The following is a 22,673-nucleotide window of genomic DNA, read 5'->3' on the forward strand; positions in this document are numbered from 1 at the left end:
TCTATTTCGCAGCTTTGATAAATGCAATTATCAAGCAGCTGATAGATTCATAATCAGATTAATTAGTGTCTCCAACTGCTTTAGTTTTGGTTAAAAATATTGCAGATTGCATACTTTTAAGGAGCACAAAACGATATTCAGCCTAGATAGTATGCAATCTGCATAACGCGTTGAAGTTCAGTTCAAGCGATTTGTCTCATTCATCACAACGCACTTTTTATTTAAGTTATTCTTGTTTCTAAATTTCAGTGTTGGAGATAGCAACGCACGACTATGGTCGACTGAACGATAATCTAGTCGAAAAGATGATGAACGGTCAGAGCAACTTCTACCGCAATCCGGAACCATTTTCCCCATCGTTCGAGAGCAAACTGATGCCGATCAAGGAATCGTCACCGGATGGACCGATGGTGCTGCTGGAGATGCCACTGTTTCCCGAGCACGATAGCAACCAGCGGCCAGTATCGCCCGTGCTAGCCAAACCAAAGAAACTCGCCAAGAAGCTTTCATTCAACCCGGAACGTTGGTGCGGACGGGACGAGATATACACGACCAGCTTTTGCAGGCAATTTTCGTTACTGCTGCTGCGCACCTTTCTCATACTGAGCCGGGATCGGTCGCTCATGACGATGCGGTTCGCCATCCACTGTCTCATAGCGCCGCTGATCGGTATGCTGTACTTTGGCATTGGCAATCAGGCCGCACAGATCTTCAACAACTACAACTACGTGTTCTTCTCGATCATGTTTCTGATGTTTACTGCATTCAGCTCGATGACTATGGCCTGTAAGTGATGGTGATACAAGTACAAGCGTTACCTTTGCGATAACTCACTTTATGTTTGTATTTCCCGCAACACACACAGTTCCACTCGAGTTGCCGATCATCACACGGGAACATTTCAACCGCTGGTACTCGTTGCGGGCTTACTACATCGCCATGACGGTGGCTGACATTCCAATCCAGCTGCTCTGTACCGTCACGTACATACTCATCACGTACTACATGACTGGACAACCACCGGAAGCCTTCCGGGTGGGGCTGTTTACGTTGATCTGTCTGATGGTGGCTTGGGTAGCGCAAGGACTCGGTCTGCTGGTCGCATCACTATTCGACGTGAAGGTGAGACTCCATCAGTCCAACGATCGACTTCTAATCTAATGCAAATGTTTTCTTTTCAACTGCTCCAACCATCTACACAGAATGGTGCAATATTTGGACCCTTCTTCATCTGTCCGTTCCTGATATTCTCCGGGTTCTTCATTCACCTGACGGATGCGCACCCGGTAATGCACTGGTTGTTTCACATCTCGTTCCTTAAGTACGCCCTGCAGGGCGCAGCCATGGCCATCTTCGGTTACGACCGGGACCGCATGGACTGTGACGAGACGTACTGTCACTTCGTGTTGCCAAAGAAGTTCCTGAAGGAGGTCGACATGCTCGACGCGGACTTTGTCGAGGCTGTGATAGCGCTTAGCGTGATATTTTTCGTCTTTAGGGTAGCGGCGTTCTACGTGATGCAGTACCGGATGAAGAACAAAATCTAACTGCAACAACTTCCCAGCTAGTCAGCGATCCGACTATCTCTCACACAGATCTTATGCTTCGCTCAACCCTACATTCCGTCGCATTATGTGCTGCTTCAGGGGCCACAAACACACAAACACACACAGGGCATTCGAAAAAGGGTGGGATGGAAGCGCAGTACGCAATGGGGGAAAATACAAATTTTACGTAGATGGTAGCACGCCACCGGAGCGTTTCGGTTTTTTTTTTTCAATCACGGTGCAAATATAAGCGCTTGGGATCAGGCTTGTCGCAGCGTTAGCATTTAAGCAACGGAGAAAACCTGTCCTCGTACCGTCAGATGAGGAGTTTCACAGGATGCGCGAGTACACTACACTCAACCCGCCTTACCGGCGCCACTTATTCGCATGGTGCGAAAGTAATCCAAAAAAGAATTCACAAAGCATGGCTCGCTTTCTTGCTTCTTAGGGCGTAAGTTGTTCTATACATTGTTGGAAGTAATCTTGTGATATGTATGTAAATAGGGTTTGTACCGCTAGTAAATACAGTTCTACTACGAATTGTTTGAAGTACACTGGTTAAATGACAAAGTGAAAGAAACCATATAGTTAAGAATGATGTATTGAACTAGTGTTGGGTAATTCAGATTCAGATTCATGAATCTGAATGAATCTTTGAACTGAATGAATGAATCTGAATCTCTATTACAAAGATTCTCTGAGTATTCATGAATCTTGAGAGTCTTGAGAATTCATGAATCCTTAGAGAGTCGACTCATGATTTCAATGACTCCTCTTTAAAGATTCATATGAATGACTCTTCGCAAAAGATTTATTAATCACAACACTATATTGAACCCTATGATTCTGTGGGCAGGAGACGTTGCTGTTGAAAATCCAATATTCCATCCTTTCAACGCCCTCACTCCTTCTCAGTTTGGGCCTACCACATCTCCTTCGTCGACCTAAAAGGAGCTGGCTATGGTCGCCCCTAAGACATCTGCTAAGTAGGAGTGCCGGAAACTAATGATGTCTATGTCGTCAGCGTATGCCAAGATCTGGATAGATTAATAGAACATGGTCTTCGAAGTTTCCACCTCAGATTCGCAGATGGCCTTCTTTAGCGCTAGGTTCAAGAGTACACAAGTCAACCCAACACCTTGGCACAGATCCTTGTTGGTAGCTAAGGATCCTCAGAGTTTTCCATCCACTGTCAGTTGGTCATTGTCATTCGGTGACTCTCCGAGTCCGGGTAAATATTATCAAGACTTCTTAAGGTTGTGACACCGATACAGAAGAAGATGCTATCGTATGCGACCTTGAAGTAAATAAAGATGTAGAAAGAGTGGAACTGTTGTTCAACCTTCTTCTCCAAGAACTGTTGAACATGTTGAAGATCTGACCAGTGGTTCATTTTCCGTTTCGATATTCCATTTCAGTAAAATGTCCTCTAAAAATCTTAGAACAACCAAAGTCAGAAAGTATCATCTTGTAATCTCGTTATGATGCTAACACGTACTCTTGTGTAATGATATACAGTAATAAAGGAAAATAATAATATCTTCTTCTTTATCGGCAACAACAACCTCAAGAGGTCTAGAGAGGCCTTCCATTTCTGGCTTTCCATTTCTAGGCCTTCCCATTTCTGGTAACTTTATTTACTCGAAGCTAAACGAAGGATAGTCACAGTCCTACATACGGGGGATTGGTCCGGATGGGATTTTGGTCCGGTTCGTTCGTGTGAAGACCGGCGCAGCTACCATCATGCCATCGGGCTGCCCGAAAAAAGTAATACTAGAACGCGTACTTAATTATTGTGCTGAGACGAACTTGACATGATATATTAGGTGCCTAGCATTTCAATCCCCGCTGTGGACAAACAATCGCATGCAATCGGATGCTAATGAGATTTAGATAATCTTAACATTGGGTTGCTTGTATAGTGTGTTTGAATTTCCAAGCGATAATAATCAGAACTGTAAGTACAGGAGCGATACTAATTGAATCATTCTCATAGCACTTGATTATTATAAGTGTCCCCTGTAGAGTGCAAACAGCGAAACAAAATTGCTCTCCGTGTGTTCTAATTCGCATGGCTTGGCTACTATTGCTATATTGTGCGAATCTAAATCACGAAAACTACCGTGATGCTGAAGCCAGCAAGATGAGAGAGTGATAAACCGTACGTTTTCTAGGTTTCGTAACGTGCCTGGTCGTTGAAATTATGCTCCGTAAACGATTACACCATGTAGAAACGATATTGATTAAATCAATAATGCCCCCCCCCCCCCCCCCCCACGCTCACACGCCTTCATGCATCGAAGGAAAACAGGTTGTCTGATAATAGCGCGCACGAAAGGGTAGCCGAGCCTCCGTTCGGAGGTGGCTGAAGCTGAACACAAATCCACTCACCACGAATGGCGGTTAAGCCTTGGGGTGTGCGGTTCTCGTGAAGGGCCGACCAACGCCGAGCGACCGGTGAGGTTGATTTTCGCACAGTTGCGTTAGAGCGTCGAGAGCGAATGGTGGTGGCCCGTCAGTGCTTCAAACGCGCGATCGTGATCGTACGAATAGTATTATAGTAGTTCATTGTGAAGTATGTGGGAAATATATAAGTAGTAAGCTGTCGGAGAAAAGCGTCGTGGCGTGCCACGAATAAAATGCTAATAAACGCTAATCTGCATACGTCGCACGAAACCTTGATCGATCAGCGTTTGTTATGTTAAGAACGAGTTTCGCTCGATCGTTACGGTAGCATCAATCGAGACGTTAGTGGGGGGACAGTGCTCAGAACGCTTTCAATACACTGTGCGCGGTGTGAACTATGACGGATGAGAGTGTCGACGCAGTGGCACTCAACGTTGAGGATGCCATATTGTTGGGGCAGAGGCTAGCGTTGACCTTCCGGCACATCTGTTATCGCCGCAAGGATCTAAATGGTGGACGTCCGAAGGATATCATCAAGAATGTGTCGGGAAAGTTTCAACCTGGTCGGTTGGTGGCAATACTGGGCCCGTCCGGTGCAGGGAAGTCTTCGCTGTTAGGTATTCTGTCCGGGTTGAGGTATTCCGAGATTGAAATTGAGCGGAATTATTCTACCACAACGTTAACTACTTTAAACCATGCTATTGCAGACAAACGGGTTTTATAGGCACGATTGAAGTGAATGGATTGATGCTGGATAGAGGCAAGTACCGTCAGCAATGCGTCTACATCCAGCAGGACTTCAACCTGATCGAGCACCTAACAGTGCTGGAAACGATGAACTACGCGGCGGAACTGAAGCTGCCCAACAAATCCGAAATGGTGCGCAAGAAGAAGGTGAACGATATCTTGCACATCCTGGGTCTCGACAATGGTATGCGCACGCTGGTGAAGAAACTGTCCGGCGGCGAGAAGAAGCGCCTTTCGATCGGCATCGAGTTGGTGAGCAATCCGCCAATAATTCTACTGGACGAACCGACGAGCGGGCTGGACAGTGTGTCCGCCATGGAGCTGCTGAGCTACGTCAAAACGGTCGCCAGCGAGGGCCGTACCGTGGCCTGCGTCATCCATCAACCGTCGTCCAGTTTGTTCCAGCTGTTCGACGACCTGTACCTCCTGTCCGGTGGGATGTGCATCTACAACGGTCCGCTGGACGGGATGGTCGGTACGTTCGCGGAAGGTGGCTTCCATTGTCCGAAGTTCTACAACCGGGCCGACTTCGGTAAACTTGGCTGTTGATGTTTTGCCATTCGGCCGGCGCTATCGCTTATCGCTTCCCATCTTGCAGCGTTGGAGGTGGCGTGCAAGCCACTGCGCGAGCTGGAACAGCTGGTGCAGCGCTACAGCAGAATCGCCACCGACCGGAAGCAATCGCGACAGGAAAACAGCCTCAAGGACGACGGTCGCAACGAGTGTTGGGCGGATGAAGATACCGGGCGAGAGCACACCAAACCGACATCCAGCGGGCGTTATCACATTTCGCGTTGGAAGCAGTTTTATGTGCTGTTGCGAAGGTCGTTGCGTGTGACTTCGAGAGATTTTGTGAGTTTCTTTTCATGTGGTTTTTTAATTTTTTCGATTTCGTATTTGACGTTTTGGCGGACGATATGAATATGCAAAACAGGTGGGCTGATTCGTATGTTTACTACCGCGATCTTCACAGTTCTTTGCTCAACTTCGTGTTATTGCCCACGTATTGGTTGGAGTGCTGCTCGGGGCGGTGTTCTATAACTCCGGTCAAGACGGTGCCCTGGTCATGGTGAATGGTGCCTGTTTGTTCTTCTTTCAGCTATTCATATTCTTCGGCAATTCTATGCCGTGCGTTATAACTTGTGAGTTAGGTTATGGTTGCGTTCTTGATATTCTCATGCAATGATTAATGTTCACTTCTTCCTTCTTCAGTTCCACTCGAAACCAAAGTGTTCATACGGGAGCGGCTCAACAATTGGTATTCGCTCGAGGCGTACTATTTGTCAAAAATAGTCGCCGATCTACCACTGCAGATCCTATGCCCGTCGCTGTTCCTCACGATCGCTTACTACCTCACCGGACAACCGCTGGAGTGGGAACGGTTCGGTAAGCTCTGCCTGATCCTGCTGCTGCTCGGCATCTACGCCCAAACGGTGGGCCTGCTGTCCGGTGCCGCATTTGACATACAGATGGCAACGTTCTTCGTGCCCTGCTTCAGCATTCCCTCGCTACTGTTTTGCGGCTTTTTCGTCAAATCGTACGAAATGCACGAGTATCTCAGCTACGTCGCGTACGCTTCGTTCTTCCGGTACAGCCTGCAAGGCTCGCTGCAGGCAATTTACGGCGGCAACCGGGCGGCGTTTCCCTGCTCGAAGGACATCTGCTACTACAACAAGCCGAGCAAGTTCCTCAAGTTCATGGACACCCGGCAGGATGGGTACTGGGAAAATGTGTACGTACTGTTGGGATTTATTGCCGCGTTTCAAATCATTCTGTACATTGTTTTGCGCTTACGGTTGAAAATATACAAATAATGTGAGGATTGGGGGAAAAACAAAACTAAACAACAGAAATGGTGCACCTTTTTTCTTGGTTTATAGATCCGAAAGGTTATTGGAGGAATAGGAGCACATTTTACCTTTTCAACCATCAACCTTAACCTCATAGCATCGATTAGAACATTCGCTCAAGGTGCTGTAGTCACGTGGGACAATGATTTAATAAAGATTCTTGGAATCGCATACGGCAAAAAAAAAAAACTGGAGAATGGAGAAAAATCCCCAGCACACACGCGGTTGACCGGCGCTATCGACATGCCAAGTTAATTGTCGACCAGAGACTATGACGCTTCGTTCGCGATCACATCACAGGTCTATGCGTTACCAGTGCCCCATGACCAGTACAATCTCCTCCAACGATGACGTAACGATCGCTTGACTGTTAGTGAGCGGTTAGTGGGGTTAGGTTGGTGGTAAAAAAAAACAATATTTACTTCACATCATAGCGCAGCGTTCCCAATGCGATATTCTATGAATGGGAAACGCATTCGTGTGCATAGCATTCGATTTGGCTAGCAGGGTCTCGCGTCAGTGGCGAGGTGCCTGGGAGTTGCAATTTTCCGCTCAAGGTCTCGTGCACTTGTACGTCGGCGAAGCGTCGTTATGGCGCGAAGTATTAGTGCTGCTTTGTATGACTGATTAGTTTAGTAGCAGCAGTGCGGTCGCCGTTGCAGCGTCGTACCAGGGACGTGATCGGGCAGTGTTGCATTGTGCGTCACGCAGTTACGATGGCCGGCAGCGAGGAGATAGAGCTGAAGCGTATGTCTACTCCCCTTCAAGACTTTGTGCCGTCGACGTTGCGGTTCCGAAATGTAGTTTATCGTACGAATGGTAAGACCCGGTAGGAAGTTTTTACCCATCGAGAACACCCAAAGACGCGCATTTTTATATTCCAGAAAAGGAAATACTGAGCAATATCTCTGGTCGATTCCAACATGGTCGCCTGGTCGCACTGATGGGACCGTCCGGAGCGGGTAAATCTTCCCTCCTGAACGTACTGTCCGGTGCGCAGATGTTCGGCATGATCGGAACCGTGACCATCAACGGTGAGCCGGTGGAGGAAAATGATCCCCGCAGTGTGTACGTGGAGCAGGAGTGTCCGTTGCTGATGTTTCTTACCGTCCAAGAGACGATGCAGTTTGCGGTCGACATGAAGATGCCGCAGCGGGCGCTCAAGTCGGTGAAGCAAGCGAAAATTGACGACATCTTGGAGATGGTAGGTTTGCACGATGCCTGTAACACGGTCGTTAGGAACCTCTCTGGTGGAGAGCAGCGCCGACTAGCGGTGGCAGTGGAATTGATCACAAACCCCCCGATCATGCTGCTCGACGAACCTACCAGCGGGCTGGACAGTGTATCCTCCACGCAGGTCATCTCGCACCTGAAGTCACTGGCCATGAGCGGACGGACGATCGTGTGCACGATACACCAGCCGGCTTCCAGCCTGTTTCAGCTGTTCGACGATGTGTACCTACTGCGGCAGGGCCGATGTCTATATACGGGCCCGGTGGAGAACATGCTGGTTAGGTTCGCACGTGTTGGGCTGCGCTGTCCGGAATACTACAACCCGGCCGACTTCGCACTGGAATCCATATCCGCCAACCAACCGGAAGCACACAGGATGCTGTGCCAGCTGGTGGAGGAGGAGATGCGCGAGATCAATGCGGGAGCTCCATCGAGCCCAACGACGCTCGCTGCTCAACTGACTCCCGGGAAAGGCATCGCTCGATACCAAACCGCAGGCTACTATCAACTTTACACGCTGCTCCAACGGTCGGTGCTATCGTCAGGCCGGGATGAGTTCTTTCTGAAAATTCGTCTCGGCATGCATCTTGCTCTGGGTCTCGTGTTTGGAGCTGTGCACTACAACGCGGGTTCCGAGGCCTCCAAAGTGCTCGCCAACGTCGGTTGCTTCTTCCAGCTGTTTGCCTTCGTCTACTTCACCAATGCGGTGTCGGTAGTGAACTGTGAGTACATCAACAGCATGTCCGTGTTCCTCCATTATAACTGCTCGTACTACTTCCAGATGCGGACGAAGTGAAGGTCGCGATCAAAGAAATCGCCAACAATTGGTATAGCCGCGAAGCGTACTTCTTCGCCAAACTCATCCACGATCTTCCGCTGCAGCTGTTTTGTCCATCGTTTTTGCTCGCGATCGTCTACTATCTTACCGGACAGCCGATGGAGTGGGCACGGTTCGGTATGCTGCTCGGGGTGTTCGCGGTCGGTGGGGTGATCGGTCAAAGTTTGGGTCTGATAGGGGGCATCTGTTTCGACGTGAAGATGCAAAATTTCTTCGTCGCGAATGCGTGCATTGTGCCGATTCTGTTTTCGGGGTTTTTTGTAAACGCCGGCGATATGATCTCGGTGCTGCAACCGCTCAGCACGGTTTCGTTCTTTCGGTATCAGTTCCACGGTGCGATGCAGGCCCTGTACGGGTACGGACGAGGCACTATACCGTGCGGACAGGTGTACTGCTACTACAAGAAACCGTCCACCATACTGGAACAGTTCGATATCGACGCGCACGGGTACGGGACGAGTATTACGAAAGCGCTGGTATTGGTGCTGATAATGCAGTTGATTATATACGTCGGGTTTACGGTGCGATTGCGACGAATAAAGTGATACGGTGGGTGTGTTTGTTTCGATTAAAAAAAAAAAAACATGCAATGCATTAGATCGCTCAAGCAGAATTGAGTGTTATTTTGTAAAGAACTGTTGTGTGGGTAATGGGCAGTGGTCGACAACCCGAAGTGCTTCGCGCATGGAACCGATAGCGGTGCAGATCTTGGTGGTAGTAGCTCTTAAGCATTTCTGTGATTAGTTGAATAGTGTATGAACGATAAACTGAAAGTTCTGTTTGATCCGTGTTCCACTTGCTTTTTTGAGTGTTATCAATCTATTCAAACATACTGGTAGCTAATAAATATTTATTAGATCTTTTGCGTGCTAAATGAAGAGAATATAACTTGATTTGAAGAAGTGCACAAAATAAAAGAATTCATTCGTAATTTTTTAATAAAAAATGAGAATTGCATACTTTTGGGCGTACTCATTATTGTGTGATACAAATACAATTTATCGAGATCAGTTTAAATCAGTAATGTACTTCAATAAAGTGATAAATACAGGCTAAGCAGACGCTCGTTTGATTTTATATTTTAGAATAACAGAAATAGCTCGACGAGGAAGGATTAACTAATTATACCGTACAAATAAACTGAGATGTAGGTACGATCTACTATGTCTAGGTTTGGTACCAAAATGCATACGCTTTTGGAAACAATTTTGAAAATTACTATAGTGTGAACATATTATTGTTTGAATGCCATTCATGGCGTTAGCCATCCGTGGTCAGTAAAATTTTGTGCGAGTTTGAACGTTAAAAAAAGTTGTCGACCACTGGCGAAATTAGATTGTTAATAAAAAAAATCACATAAATATGAAATAAAGTAATCGTCAGTATTATGACTTGATTAAGTTCTCATCTACTGCGTTACAATACCTCATATTATGATTTATAGAAGTAAAATTTTCTTCCAACATTTCACGAGTTTACACCACCACAACGCAACCAAACCAAACTCTCTATTCGTCTAGTTTCTCTCAAGAGTTTTGTCCTCTCCAAGCTCAACTCGCTTTGAAGTGCGTGTTGTGCATGTTGCACTGGACTTTCTCTTCCCATTTCTATTGGCGTCGGTGAGGTAAAGAGGACAGCATCGCGATCTTTGTGGCATGGAAAGATCCGTTGTTTTAGGGTCAAGTTGTAAGGAAAAGTAAGAGTGTTCCAGCGAAACAATAAGAAACGCAATGGAATATACGTGAATCTTTGCAGTGGCCTCTTTGTTGCTCCAGTTAACGAACAAGCCCTTAAAAAGAAATGATTACCAACGAAGCTTAATTGAATGAGAGATCCGTACGTAGACATCTGTCGGGTTTCGGACCCATACACAGAACGGTTGGTGCTATCTTGCTCTACGCCGACCGTCGATAAAGCGACCACGGTGTGGATTCAATCAAACACATTCGGACGCCAGCAAACGGCACTTCCAGCCCAGCCCTGTGCCAAAGTCCTCCACATTCCTACGTAAACATTTGCGGCGAACCGTTCACGCCGCGCTCTGCTTATCAGCCAGCTTGCTTAACGCGCGATCGTACGCCTGTGTGCGAAAACAGATGTTTGGAAACGGGCCGGGTATGTTTGAGTAATTGTAGTGTCTTGAAGGAAATCGCTCTATCAATCCGGACAGCGTTTGATTCATACGCCACAGTTCTAGTGCAACACGCGTCGAGGTAAGAAGTAAGCCGTCATCGAGCTTGATGCTTTCGTCTAACGTTGCAATGTGATTAATATTTGCTGCACACTGACGACGTGCTTCGAGTGCAAGATATAAGAAAAATTGAGTGACTCCCGTGAAGTGCTATTGTCTGTACGATCGCACGACAAAGAACTAAATGGTGGTGTAATTTAATGGCGCGTTATGACCCCGGGTGTGAAACGTAATTGATTCCTTCGCGAGTAACTTCAAGACGGGCGGTTTGTTATGGAGTTTAGAGTGGAATCAATTGAACGCTGTAACCATTCGAGAGCTTTTGTGAAGGATACTTCTTCAAAACTTCTTCACAGAACTCTAACTATTATGCAAGCAAGTGGTTCAAGTGACACAGCAGAATCTTAGCTTTTGGTAGAAGCTGTCGAAGTTGACCTTGATAGGAAATGCCGGTAGACGAAACGACGAAAAAAAGGTCCGGGTTCATCGGACAAAACGTTACGTACGCCCAAATGTTATCAGCTGACGATGGCTGGAGTAGCGATTAGCATAACCTTTCGAGTCTATTTTCAAGCGCCTTTTTCTTAAGGCTAGCCGCTAATATTGGTCACCTTGTAGATTATATTTAGTCGTAGCGATTGGCTTGAAAAAAGTGGAAACAACAGGAAATACAATGTGCATGATGCTACCGGGGATTGAAGTTCCGTCGATCGGTCGATTTGATACATCGCTCGATAAGGAGTTTATGGTTTCAATGTTATCATTTCGGAGACGATAAGGACCGCTGGTGCATTGAAAGCAGAACGGGTTTCCTAACGTATTGGATGACCACCTGTTTATTAGTGTTTTGTGCGCGATTTCGTATTTCCCTTGATTCAAACTCTGTGTGACTGCGAACTCATATTAGTTGTATAAAACGTTACATAGTTTAACGGTGATTAATAGAAAACGGAATGATTATTATAGCAGCAAATGCAAAAAACGACTTTTTGTTCATACTTTCAGTTAATCAAATAGAATCCCATTTGTGTAGCAAGTTAACATGTGAGGCAAATTATACAGCAAGATAATCGATCCCCAAGCCATCCCCCTGATTGACTACCCCTGACCATATAGCATACTCCGCATACTTAATTTTGCTCTCGTATCGTCGTAGCGCTGTGTTGATCTTGATGTAGCCAAGGGGAATGCAAAGAGACTTACTTTTATGCAACGTTTAAGTATTGGCCTGATAAAAACCGGTTTAAAATGATGGATTATTACCCATAGTCGAGTAGTGATTTGGAGATAAAGATGTAAAGTTCACGGACTATTAGTCTTGCCCCTATTAAACCTTTGATACAATGCAATTCACTTATTATCTTCCACTGCGCAGTTTTTAACAGTATGAACTGGTGAGTTTGCGTCAACAGCCGCCTCATCCACTAGCAGCAACAATCACCGTATCATGGGTACCGATACAGCTATCGTGGTGGAGAATACTAAAACGGTTGCTGCCCTATCAACGACACTCGAGTTCCAAGATGTTTGTTACCACGTTCGTCATAAGGATGGTCAGGATAAACAACTATTGAGCCACGTATCGGGGGCGTTCCGTTCCGGTCGTCTAGCTGGCATACTAGGCCCATCCGGGGCGGGAAAGTCTACGCTTCTAAACATTCTCAGTGGATTTAAGTAAGCATACACCCACTGCATTTCACGTTTTAACTCACAATAAACCAAATCTGTTGTATATTTCAGGACGAACAATGTGTCGGGTAACATACTCCTCAACGGTACACCGATTGATAGGCGGAAATATCGTCGCGAGGTTTCGTACACACCGCAGGACGTGTGCCTGTTGGGCAACATTACCGTCACTGAAAGCCTGGAGTTTGCGGCTGACTTGAAACTCTCAAGCGACATCACGATGGTGCAAAAATCCAGCATGGTAGTGGACGTGCTGAAGCTGCTCGGACTCTCCAAGTGCGCCAACAATCCGGTTGCCAACATATCCGGTGGCGAAAAGAAGCGCCTATCGATCGGGTTGGAGTTGATCTCGAACCCGAAGATAATGTTCTTCGACGAGCCAACGAGTGGGCTGGACATAATAGCCGCTATGCAGGTGGTGGCACATCTGAAAGATCTGGCAGCGAGTGGTCGATGTGTGATCTGTGTCATACATCAGCCTAGTTCGAGCATCTTGCAAATGTTCGATGATCTGTACGTACTGTCCGAGGGTCACTGCTTGTATCGGGGACCGCTCGAACAGCTGGTGGACACGTTTAAAGGCTGCGGGTTTGACTGTCCAAACTACTACAATCGTGCTGATTTTGCACTAGAAATTGCGAGTCTCAAACATGAAGGGAACTTGCTGCAGCTAAGGGAACGCGCCAAGCAGCAGGAGATTGGTGTCTCAGATGCGAAAGCGGTTCCGAACGAAGGATCGAACTGCGATGAGAAGGATACGATGTTAAAACCGGCCGTAGACGGTGACTCGCTTAACAGTGCGGGAGATAGTTCGAGATCTGCAACCGATCGTCAGTATCCAACCTCAGAATGGGGACAGTTTGTGACCCTTACCCGGCGCACAATGTTGTGCACGTTTCGTGATCTGCAGCTGACCAAGATGCGCTTGCTGGCACATCTATTCGTTGGATTACTGATCGCCGTTGTATTCTACAATGTTGGCAACGATGGCTCCAAGGTGCTCAGTAATGCATCATGTCTATTCTTTTTCCTCATATTTGTGTTCTTTGCCAACTCGATGCCATTAGTAATGACATGTGAGTGGTGGGATGTGGGATCAAATGATTGACTGTTCAGTAATGTGCCTCTATATTTTACAGTTCCACTGGAAACATCCGTATTCGTCCGCGAAAGAATGAACAACTGGTACTCACTCAAGGCCTATTACTTCTCGAAGTTGGTAGCGGACTTTCCATTTCTGGTAAATGGGTGCCTGACGGTTTGTTTCGTGGTTTTCGTTGGTTCTAACTGCTGCTTATCTTGTTGTAGATACTAGGACCATCGTTGTTTTTAGCCGGTGCCTACTACTTAACTTCCCAACCGATGGAACTCGAACGCATCGTCATGCTGTGGACTATTTGCATCTTCACGAGCTGGGTCGCGCAGATGACGGGACTGTTGGCTGGCAGTGTGTTACCACTGGAGCTGAGCGTCTTCTGTGTGCCGTGCTCCGTCATTCCGATGCTCATCTTCTGCGGGTTCTTCGTGCGCTTCCGCGAAATGTTCGATTTTCTCATTCCGTTCACGTACATCGCTTACTTCCGGTACAGCTTCGAGGGAGCTATGCAAGCGATCTATGGGTTCGATCGGCCGAATCTACCCTGCTCGGGCGACTTCTGTTACTTCAGCAAGGTGCCCAAGTTTCTGGAAAGCTTTGACATGCTGGAAAACACGTTCGTGATGGACGTTTGTGGGTTGCTGGTATGGATCTTTCTGCTGCACGTGGCGCTGTATGCCAGTCTCGCCTGGAGATTGAAGAGAACCCGATGATCATCTCACGTGCTGAGATCTGTGGAACGGAAAATCTATTATTCTTACCACAGGTGGCATTTATGTATCATAAGGTTGCATTTATTTAATCGAAGAACAATTATGCTTTAAGGTTTACAAATAAGTTTTAGCACTTTGGAAAACAATGTTATAAAAGTATACGAGGCATCCGCACTGCCGGACGAATAATGCAATAAACGGGAATCATTTTACACTCGCAAAACAATCTTCGCTTCATGTGAATGGACACGTGATGATCTTGCACGCCTATGGCATAACACTCCACTGTAGTATTTGCATTGTAAATAGAGTCAACATTGCTGTTTTAAACAAATTCCCACCCTCACACCCTCAATAGCGCTGAGAACGAAGCGAAACGCGCTGTAAAAGGTGCATGTTAAATTTGATTACCAACAAGTGCATGCATGAGCTCGCGATATTCCATCCAATTCGTTTGGTAACATTTAACAGTCGTTTCTACCGCGAGCCGTGGATCGTCTTGTGGTATGAAGCTAGTCGGGTTTCATCGCATCTTAACTCCGAAACACTCCACATGGTAGTTGACATTCCACTTCCACTGGTAAGCTCCTTACATAAATCTTCCGCCGTCCGTTCCTGCTCACCAAACAAACTCACTCGCTCCACCCCAACAAAAAGCAAAACATCTTTATTCAAATAAGACAACCGCGGACCGATAAGTGATCATTGGTTGAATGACTCACTCTCGGTCGTTTCGGCAGCGGACAGCAAGGCATGCGTGTGGTTAAATTTCTTCGATGAATTCTCAAATAACTAATCCCCATCCGTGCTCGGGAAGAACGTCGTTATTTAGCGAAATAAAGAAATAGAAACAACCGGAGAGAATGAGCGGATAACACCAAACACACCCATGTGCCATGCGGACGGCCCTGTTCGGCATCGGGCGATGTGATTCTTGGTGGTCGGCGGGAAACGGTGGAAAATCTCTCCCCAGACGTCCCAGCGCGCCCCCGTATTGTAATTGTGTGCGCGCGTGTGTGAGTTTGTGGCCACATGTGTACGGGGGCCAGAGCGCGCCCTTGTTTGTGTGTGTGAAAATGGCCGTAGAGAAAAATGAGCGCGTGCGTTTTTGAACGCCGCGGTTGGAGAGCACGGGCGTTTCGAATTTTCGAGCTGATGCCGAAAGCCGCGCACAGGAACGCATTTATGCTCAGTCAGCCAAGTCGCTCCGCGGTGTTCACTCGCGCGATCGTGTCGATCGGGGTTTTCGGAACGTGCAGGAGTTGATCGATATCAGGAGTTGCGCGGAGCGGGGAGGGTTGCGTTCCAGAAGTAAGTGGAAGAAACAAAGCAAGTTCGTTGTTGTCTGGTGTTTGCGATTCGTGAATGGAAATGAATTCTAGTTCTTAAAGTTGTTGATCAGCGTGCGCAACTGAAAGAAACCTGATTCCCCATGTGATCATATTGGAGCGCCAAAGTTTCTGTGTGATCTCCTCATGCCGGGCTCACATTCGTGTGGGTGCGTGCGTGAGTATGGGTAGCGCGCACATTGACCCCTTCGACCCCATCAACGTTGAGGTTCGACGAGCATAAATTGATCTTTGTTACTGATGTTAACTGATGTCTAGCCTCCCGGTGACATTTGGCGGTGCGTTCATCAGTAAATTGTCAGTCAGAACGCGAGAACAGACAGAGAACGTGAACATTGGATTTCGTGTGCACACTTCGATCACCGATAGTTTGTTGTCCAAATTGGATGCAAATCGAAATAGTAAACGAGAATTGCGTGAGTTGCATAAAAGAACACCCACGGCAGGAAGTCCAGCTGCGCGTTTTGCTGGAGAGTGTTCTGCCCAACTACCAGATGGTGGTTAGGTTGCAAGATCGCTAATGCGATCGTATCGTGACGTCATGCCGGTGATTTAATGAGCTCCATTAAAGATCTCCACATCTAAGAGAGACAAAGAGTACGGACGAGATATGAAAAGGAAATACAAAAAAAAACAACTTAAATCGAAAAAGAGATGGAAAAGTGAGAGAGAGAAGTGCGGGAGAGCAAAGTAATGTGAACACTCGCGAGCACATGCATGATCGCGTGGATCAGGTGAATTTTGACAGATCTCGCACTGGTGACGTCACATTGCGCTGGTGTTTGTACCACCGGATCATGCATAATGTTTACAAACATTGCCGGTTCATAAAAACGTACAACTGCGCTTATGTTTATACGACGTTCCTCGCCTCCAGTTCGGGTGTTGCACGTTACTTTGCGCGTTGGTTTGTGTTTACTACAAACAATTCAAGGGGTAGGGTTTCAATACCTCCCGTTCACCTTCTGTTATTCTTTCCAGCCGCTAAAGCATGAGCTCGGACGAAACGGTGGAAGTGGTTATACCACTTGTGAAAACTATAACCAACCTGACCTTTCGGAACTTGTCGTACGCCGTGAATCAGAAGCACCTGCTGCGGAATATCTCCGGCACGCTCAAGTCTGGTAGACTGACGGGAATTCTAGGACCATCGGGGGCCGGTAAATCGACACTGTTGAACATACTCAGTGGTTTTAGGTAAGCATACTTGTCGCTGTACAACTGGCCACTGACGGAACATTGCTTATCATTTTAGAACACAGGGAGTTAGTGGAAAAATACTGATTAACAATGAGACGGTCGATTGCCAGAAGTATCGCCAACTAGTCGCCTACACCGAACAGGATGTACCCTTGCTGCAGAATCTCACCGTCCGTGAAACGCTCCACTACGTGGCGGATCTTAGGCTGTCTAAGAACGTTTCCTACATCCACAAGACGAAGATCGTTAACGACATTGTAGCGCTGTTAGGGCTCCAGAAGTGTTCCCACAGTCAAGCGAGAACACTGTCCGGAGGTGAACGGAAACGACTCTCGATCGGGCTGGAGCTGGTGTCGAACCCGAAGATTATGTTCTTCGATGAACCGACCAGCGGGCTGGATAGTGTCGCATCCTATCAGGTGATCTCGTACATGAGAGATCTGGCCAGGCAGGGTCGGTGTGTCGCCACCGTGGTACATCAGCCGAGTTCGGAGTTGCTCGAGCTGTTTGATGATGTGTACATCGTGGTGGACGGAAGGTGTATGTATCAGGGATCGTTAGACGATCTAATACCCACGCTAGAGGAGGTTGGATTCAGCTGTCCTCCGTATTACAATCGAGCCGATTTTGGTGCGTACCGGTTGGCGTGGCGGATGCGATTTGAAATGTTAATGAGATGCGCTTTTATCTTATTGCAGTGTTAAAAATAGCGTCTCAGAGAGCCGACGATCTGGACAGTGTGGAGAAGCTGATAGCACGAGCTGATACCGCCATCAACGGATACTTGGAAAACGGTAAGCAATTGGTGCGTCATGCGCGATAACAATCGATAATTAATGAATATGCGCTTACCTCTTCATATTTCCTTCAGATACCACCAACGTGCAGGAAGGTAGCAATCTGCTGACAGAGAGCAAAGCCACCTCCCAATATCCCATCGCCTGGTGGAGACAGTTTGTGGTTCTGGTTCGCCGAACAGCACTGTGCACGGTACGGAACATCACCCTCACGCGGTTCCGTCTGCTGGGCCATCTGCTGTTCGGGCTCGCGATCGGTAGCGTGTTCTACAACGTGGGAGATGACGGTGCCAAAGTGTTATCTAACGTGTCCTGCCTCATTCTCTTCCTCATGTTTATCGTGTTCGCCAACGCAATGACCGTGGTGCTGACGTGTAAGGGAAACTCGTCCAGACGGGCATGCAAATGCACCGCTGCCCGTAGACTGCATCGCAATGATTGATCCGTATTAATCAGGCCCCTCTGTTTGATTGCAGTCCCGCTCGAGATGGCCGTCTTTGTGCGGGAGCACAAGAGCAATTACTATCCGGTGTCGGCCTACTACTGCTCGAAGCTGATTGCCGACTTTCCGCTGATGCTGGCCGGTGTGAGCTGCTTCCAGCTGATCGTGTACTACCTGACCGGGCAGCCGAACGAAACGGAGCGTGTGGTGCTGTACTGGGTGATCTGCGTACTGTTTGGATGGTTGGCACAGATGTACGGCATGGTCGCCGGCAGTATGTTCCCGCTCGACGTCAGCCCGTTCGTCGTGCCGGCTTCGGTCATACCGGCGGTAATGTTTTCCGGGTTCTTCATACGCTACAACGAACTGCTCGCCGTGTTCAAACCGCTCACGTACGTCAGCTACTTTCGGTACGGGTTCGAAGGTTTGGCGCAGGCCACGTACGGTCTGAACCGGACGCAGCTCGGCTGCAGCGAAATGTTTTGCTACTATCGGAAAACGAGCAAGGTGATGGAAATGCTGCAGATGGAACAGGACCGGTACTGGTACGATGTGGTCGGCTTATCGGTGTGGATAGCCGTCCTTCACATTCTGCTGTACGTCAGCCTGAAAGTAAGACTGCGTCGAAACCGGTGACGGAGCTGCCGGTGAAGTACAATCACCTTTTTACCTTGTGAAGTGCTGTAGCTTGACATTGAATATTTCAAGGATTGTTAGTGCGAGTTACAGAAAGAAACATATGAAGTCAAACCGGAATGCGGGATGCTTATTAACCCATGCATATCTCAGCAGTATAGAATCGCTAGTAAGATAAAACAAAACACTAAAAAAAAAACCATACCCCAGTAAATGTAGCAATATAAAACGTTCACTTAAAACACTCGTTCGTTTTTATTCCTTCCCTGTTAACCGTTTTACGCGTATCTCGTACGATCGCGCTTGCGTCACCAAGGGAACGATGATATTCATCATTTTTTTTTTTATGACAATCTCCATGCAAAATGTGGATCTTGTCTAGCGGTCGGTTTCATCGGGTTAGGTTTGTAACACACTCGCCCGTTTCGCTCAGATTTGCGCTTGCAATTAGTGTCTAGACACGCGGCGCTCAATCTAACGAGGCGCGTACTTTTTCGCGTCCATGCCTGTAGCGGTCGGCTTTCTACTGCGTGTCTCTCTTAGCGACATTTTACATACGGTACCGCAGCTCACCAAAGTTCAGCGAGAGGCTTTCGTGGTGCGGTAGAAGGTCGCTTTACCGGGCGGTGCTGCAGCCATCCCCTAAAACGCAACGAGTGCCTGGTGACCTCCACCAGTTGGCGAGCCGTTATCGGTGTGTGAGCATCGTTTGCTACAGTTGGCCATGTAGTGTTATTTTTCCGCGGCATCTAGGGCAACGTCGTTATCAGAAAGACCCGGCCCGCTCATAAGCATACCGTGCGGTATGCGCTGTCAGCGAGTCTGGTAAGTGTGCGTGGTTTGCGCTTCGCTATCAAACTATCCAAACGTCGTTCGAGTGCGAAATACAGGCGGGATGAGCCTAGCTTCCAATTCCAAGAACGTTGCAACGTGCGACCGGTGGCATTAACACGTTCTCGAAGGTACTGCGGAAATAAAAAAGCAACCCCCCGCGGGAGATATACGGTAAGTATATCGGTTCGTTGGCAATGCCATGTGTGAATCACGGTGATTGGTGGTTCGCGCACTATCCCTTCACGATCGCTGGCTGGCGCAGCGCTGGGGTTGGTAGCAAAAACAAAAAAAAAAAACCCCTTCCTAAGAAGAAATGTGCGCTTACTGTCAGTGTGTAATTGTTCTCCCTGCTCCGGGCCCGCTGTAGACCGGTTTGATCCGACGATCCCGGTGACGGGCGGTGCAGTTTTGTCGCGTCGCGGTGTGCGTACGGGCGGTAAAGAGACTGCGCCCAGCGGGCGAGCGGGGTTGAGCAATGGGGGTGTTTTGGGACGCTGAAAAGCGCTTCGATGCAAGCAGGTATGCTAAATATCAACCTGCCAAGTGACGTCAAAGTAGCGGCAACCCCGCCAAAACCCTGGTGGTGCAGTGGAGATTGCGGAAAACTTTCAATAAATTTTATAGAAAAATGGGTAGCTACCGGGTGGGTAGATTCGTACGTGAATCGCAGATCCCGCGAACCTACCGGCAGAACGAATGTACGCGGGGATCAGTTCAGTTGAGACTGAGGTGCCGTGTAGACTGGAAGCTAGCTGGTAGTGCCCGGTGCACTTTAGCGTTGCAATATATCTGTGTTTTGTGTAGATGATCTTCTGCCTGCTGGAGATAAGCTAGTAAGGTTCTACCCTACGTACAGTATCGAGTGCACGTTATCGGTCGAAAATATCTCTTGCAGGCATTGTGTTAGATATATGTGCCGCCTCTAGAAAAAAAGTGTGTGACGCTTACTCTATCTCCGGTTTTTTTTTCGTTGCAGCATGCAATAGAGTTATCTTGTATGCACCAGAATGGATGTAGATAAGAACAGCGTGGAGATAACGATACCGCTGATGCAGACCGTTGCTAATCTACACTTTCAAAACATCACTTACCAAGTCCGGCAGCGAAAGGAGCAGAAGCAGCTGCTGAAGAACATTTCGGGCACGTTCAGAACCGGGCGGCTAACCGCCATCTTGGGCCCATCGGGTGCCGGCAAATCGACACTGTTGAACGTACTCAGTGGCTTCAAGTAAGCGTACGCCAACTGCCATCACTGCCTCTCCCATTGCGTGACGGGTGTGTCATCTTCCCTCTTTCCAGAACGCAGGGCGTTAGCGGGAATATCATAGTCAACAATGAAATCATCGACCGTCAGCGGTATCGGCAGCTGGTTGCGTACACCGCACAGGATGTGACGCTGCTACCCAACATTACGCTGCGGGAAAACTTGCACTACGCGGCCGATTTGAAGCTCGCGCGCGCGGTGTCCCTGGCGCACAAGGTCAAGATCGTGAACGACGTGATAGCGCTGCTGGGGCTGCAGAAGTGCGCCCACAACCAAACGCAGCTGCTGTCCGGGGGGGAGAAGAAGCGGCTTTCGATCGGGTTGGAGCTCGTTTCGAACCCGAAGATTATGTTCTTCGACGAACCGACCAGCGGGCTGGACAGTGTTTCGTCGTACCAGGTGATCACGTACTTGAAGAATCTCGCCCGCCAGGGACGGTGCGTGATAAGCGTGATCCATCAGCCGAGCTCGGAGCTGTTGGAGCTGTTTGACGACATCTACGTGGTGGTGGATGGACGCTGCATGTACCAGGGATCGTTGGATGATTTGATTGTGGCGTTCGCTGAGGCGGGCTTCAACTGTCCACCGTACTACAATCGAGCGGATTTCGGTAGGAATATATTAATTTATAATTTTATTCTGTTCCGCTTACCATGAATATCTCATCTCATCCTTTCGTTAAAGTATTGAAAATAGCCGCACAATATGACACAAAATGCAGCGAGGTGGAGAAGCTGATCGTAAAATCGGAAAAGTCCATTACTGCTGCCATGAATTTAGGTAAGTCGCCTAAAGGTAGGCAATCGCGTGACACTCACGTTGCAGCATGGACTGTTTGAACGTACCGTTAAACGGCTCCCGGCTCCTCTTTGCAGGTATCCAGCCAGAGTTCGAATCGGGCGAATTTCTAGTCGAGGGACGCGGTCCTCAGTATCCGATTAGCTGGTGGAACCAATTTACCACACTTACCCGGCGCACCACCTTGGGCACGGTTCGCAACCCATCGCTGATGGGGTTGCGCTTTTTCGGCCACCTTCTGTTCGGGTTTACGATCGGGTTCGTGTTCTACAACATTGGGGACGATGCGTCCAAGGTGCTCTCGAATATCTCGCTGCTGATTGCGTTCCTGATGTTCATCATATTCGCCAACGCTATGACGGTTATATTGACGTGTAAGTACTACCAGCGCAGCTCGTTCGATCTAACGGGCGGTGATAAACTGCGATTGCTTTGTTCTAGTCCCGATGGAGATGGCCGTCTTTGTGCGGGAGCACAAAAGCAACTACTATTCCATCTCGGCGTACTATTTCTCCAAGCTGGTGGCCGACTTCCCGTGGATGCTGGCCGGTGTGACGGGCTTTCAGCTGATCATGTACTACCTCAGCGGTCAGCTGAACGAAACGGATCGCATCCTTATGTTCTGGGGCATATGCGCATTGTTTGGGTGGCTTTCGCAGGTGTACGGTCTGATCGCTGGTTGCCTGTTCCCGATCGAGGTCAGCCCATTCATTGTGCCGGCATCGGTTATTCCTGCCCTGCTGTTCTCCGGGTTCTTCATACGCTACAACGAGCTGTTTGACTTCTTCAAGCCGCTCACACTGGTGAGCTACTTCCGCTACGGGTTCGAGGGGCTCGTACAGGCAACGTACGGTCACAACCGGACGGAGTTGGGCTGCGAGGAGATCTTCTGCTACTATCGCAAGACGAGCAAAATTCTGGAAGCGCTGCACATGGAACCCAACCGCTACTGGACGGATGTGCTGGGGCTTGGCATCTGGATTCTGTTCCTGCACGTCGTGCTGTATCTCAGCTTGCGGTTGCGGCTACGGTTGAACCGCTGA

General features: G+C 48.2%; 6 protein-coding genes across 6 annotated transcripts in view; all 6 read left to right on the top strand.

Annotated features, from left to right (window-relative positions):
• The window catches only part of LOC128710976 (ABC transporter G family member 2-like), a 30,052-nt gene extending 28,505 nt beyond the window's left edge, over positions 1 to 1,547 (top strand). Inside the window, exons 14-16 of the mRNA XM_053805841.1 lie at positions 250 to 786; positions 866 to 1,122; positions 1,203 to 1,547. Of these exons, the coding sequence (XP_053661816.1) occupies positions 250 to 786; positions 866 to 1,122; positions 1,203 to 1,547 (1,139 nt within the window). The remainder of the gene's footprint in view (positions 1 to 249; positions 787 to 865; positions 1,123 to 1,202) is intronic.
• Positions 1,548 to 4,350: 2,803 nt separating this feature from the next.
• Positions 4,351 to 6,514, top strand: LOC128713315 (ATP-binding cassette sub-family G member 4-like). The gene is made up of 5 exons (XM_053808176.1): positions 4,351 to 4,589; positions 4,661 to 5,232; positions 5,299 to 5,552; positions 5,674 to 5,842; positions 5,913 to 6,514. Exons 1-5 carry the CDS (start codon positions 4,351 to 4,353, stop codon positions 6,512 to 6,514), a joined length of 1,836 nt encoding a protein of 611 aa, XP_053664151.1.
• A 499-nt stretch (positions 6,515 to 7,013) lies between these two features.
• LOC128710979 (ATP-binding cassette sub-family G member 4-like) lies at positions 7,014 to 9,166 on the top strand. Its single transcript, XM_053805846.1, has 4 exons — positions 7,014 to 7,167; positions 7,262 to 7,369; positions 7,435 to 8,505; positions 8,565 to 9,166. The coding sequence occupies exons 1-4, from the start codon at positions 7,014 to 7,016 to the stop codon at positions 9,164 to 9,166; spliced, it is 1,935 nt and encodes a 644-aa protein (XP_053661821.1).
• Positions 9,167 to 12,259: 3,093 nt separating this feature from the next.
• LOC128715941 (ATP-binding cassette sub-family G member 1-like) lies at positions 12,260 to 14,310 on the top strand. The gene is made up of 4 exons (XM_053810865.1): positions 12,260 to 12,486; positions 12,553 to 13,577; positions 13,641 to 13,741; positions 13,810 to 14,310. The coding sequence occupies exons 1-4, from the start codon at positions 12,260 to 12,262 to the stop codon at positions 14,308 to 14,310; spliced, it is 1,854 nt and encodes a 617-aa protein (XP_053666840.1).
• A 2,340-nt stretch (positions 14,311 to 16,650) lies between these two features.
• LOC128715945 (ATP-binding cassette sub-family G member 4-like) lies at positions 16,651 to 18,734 on the top strand. The gene is made up of 5 exons (XM_053810868.1): positions 16,651 to 16,856; positions 16,915 to 17,489; positions 17,558 to 17,653; positions 17,731 to 18,030; positions 18,133 to 18,734. The coding sequence occupies exons 1-5, from the start codon at positions 16,651 to 16,653 to the stop codon at positions 18,732 to 18,734; spliced, it is 1,779 nt and encodes a 592-aa protein (XP_053666843.1).
• Positions 18,735 to 20,575: 1,841 nt separating this feature from the next.
• LOC128715944 (ATP-binding cassette sub-family G member 4-like) lies at positions 20,576 to 22,673 on the top strand. Its single transcript, XM_053810867.1, has 5 exons — positions 20,576 to 20,796; positions 20,868 to 21,442; positions 21,517 to 21,612; positions 21,708 to 22,004; positions 22,072 to 22,673. The coding sequence occupies exons 1-5, from the start codon at positions 20,576 to 20,578 to the stop codon at positions 22,671 to 22,673; spliced, it is 1,791 nt and encodes a 596-aa protein (XP_053666842.1).

The sequence above is a fragment of the Anopheles marshallii genome, chromosome 3 (genome assembly GCF_943734725.1).
Source record: "Anopheles marshallii chromosome 3, idAnoMarsDA_429_01, whole genome shotgun sequence".
NCBI lineage: Eukaryota > Metazoa > Arthropoda > Insecta > Diptera > Culicidae > Anopheles > Anopheles marshallii.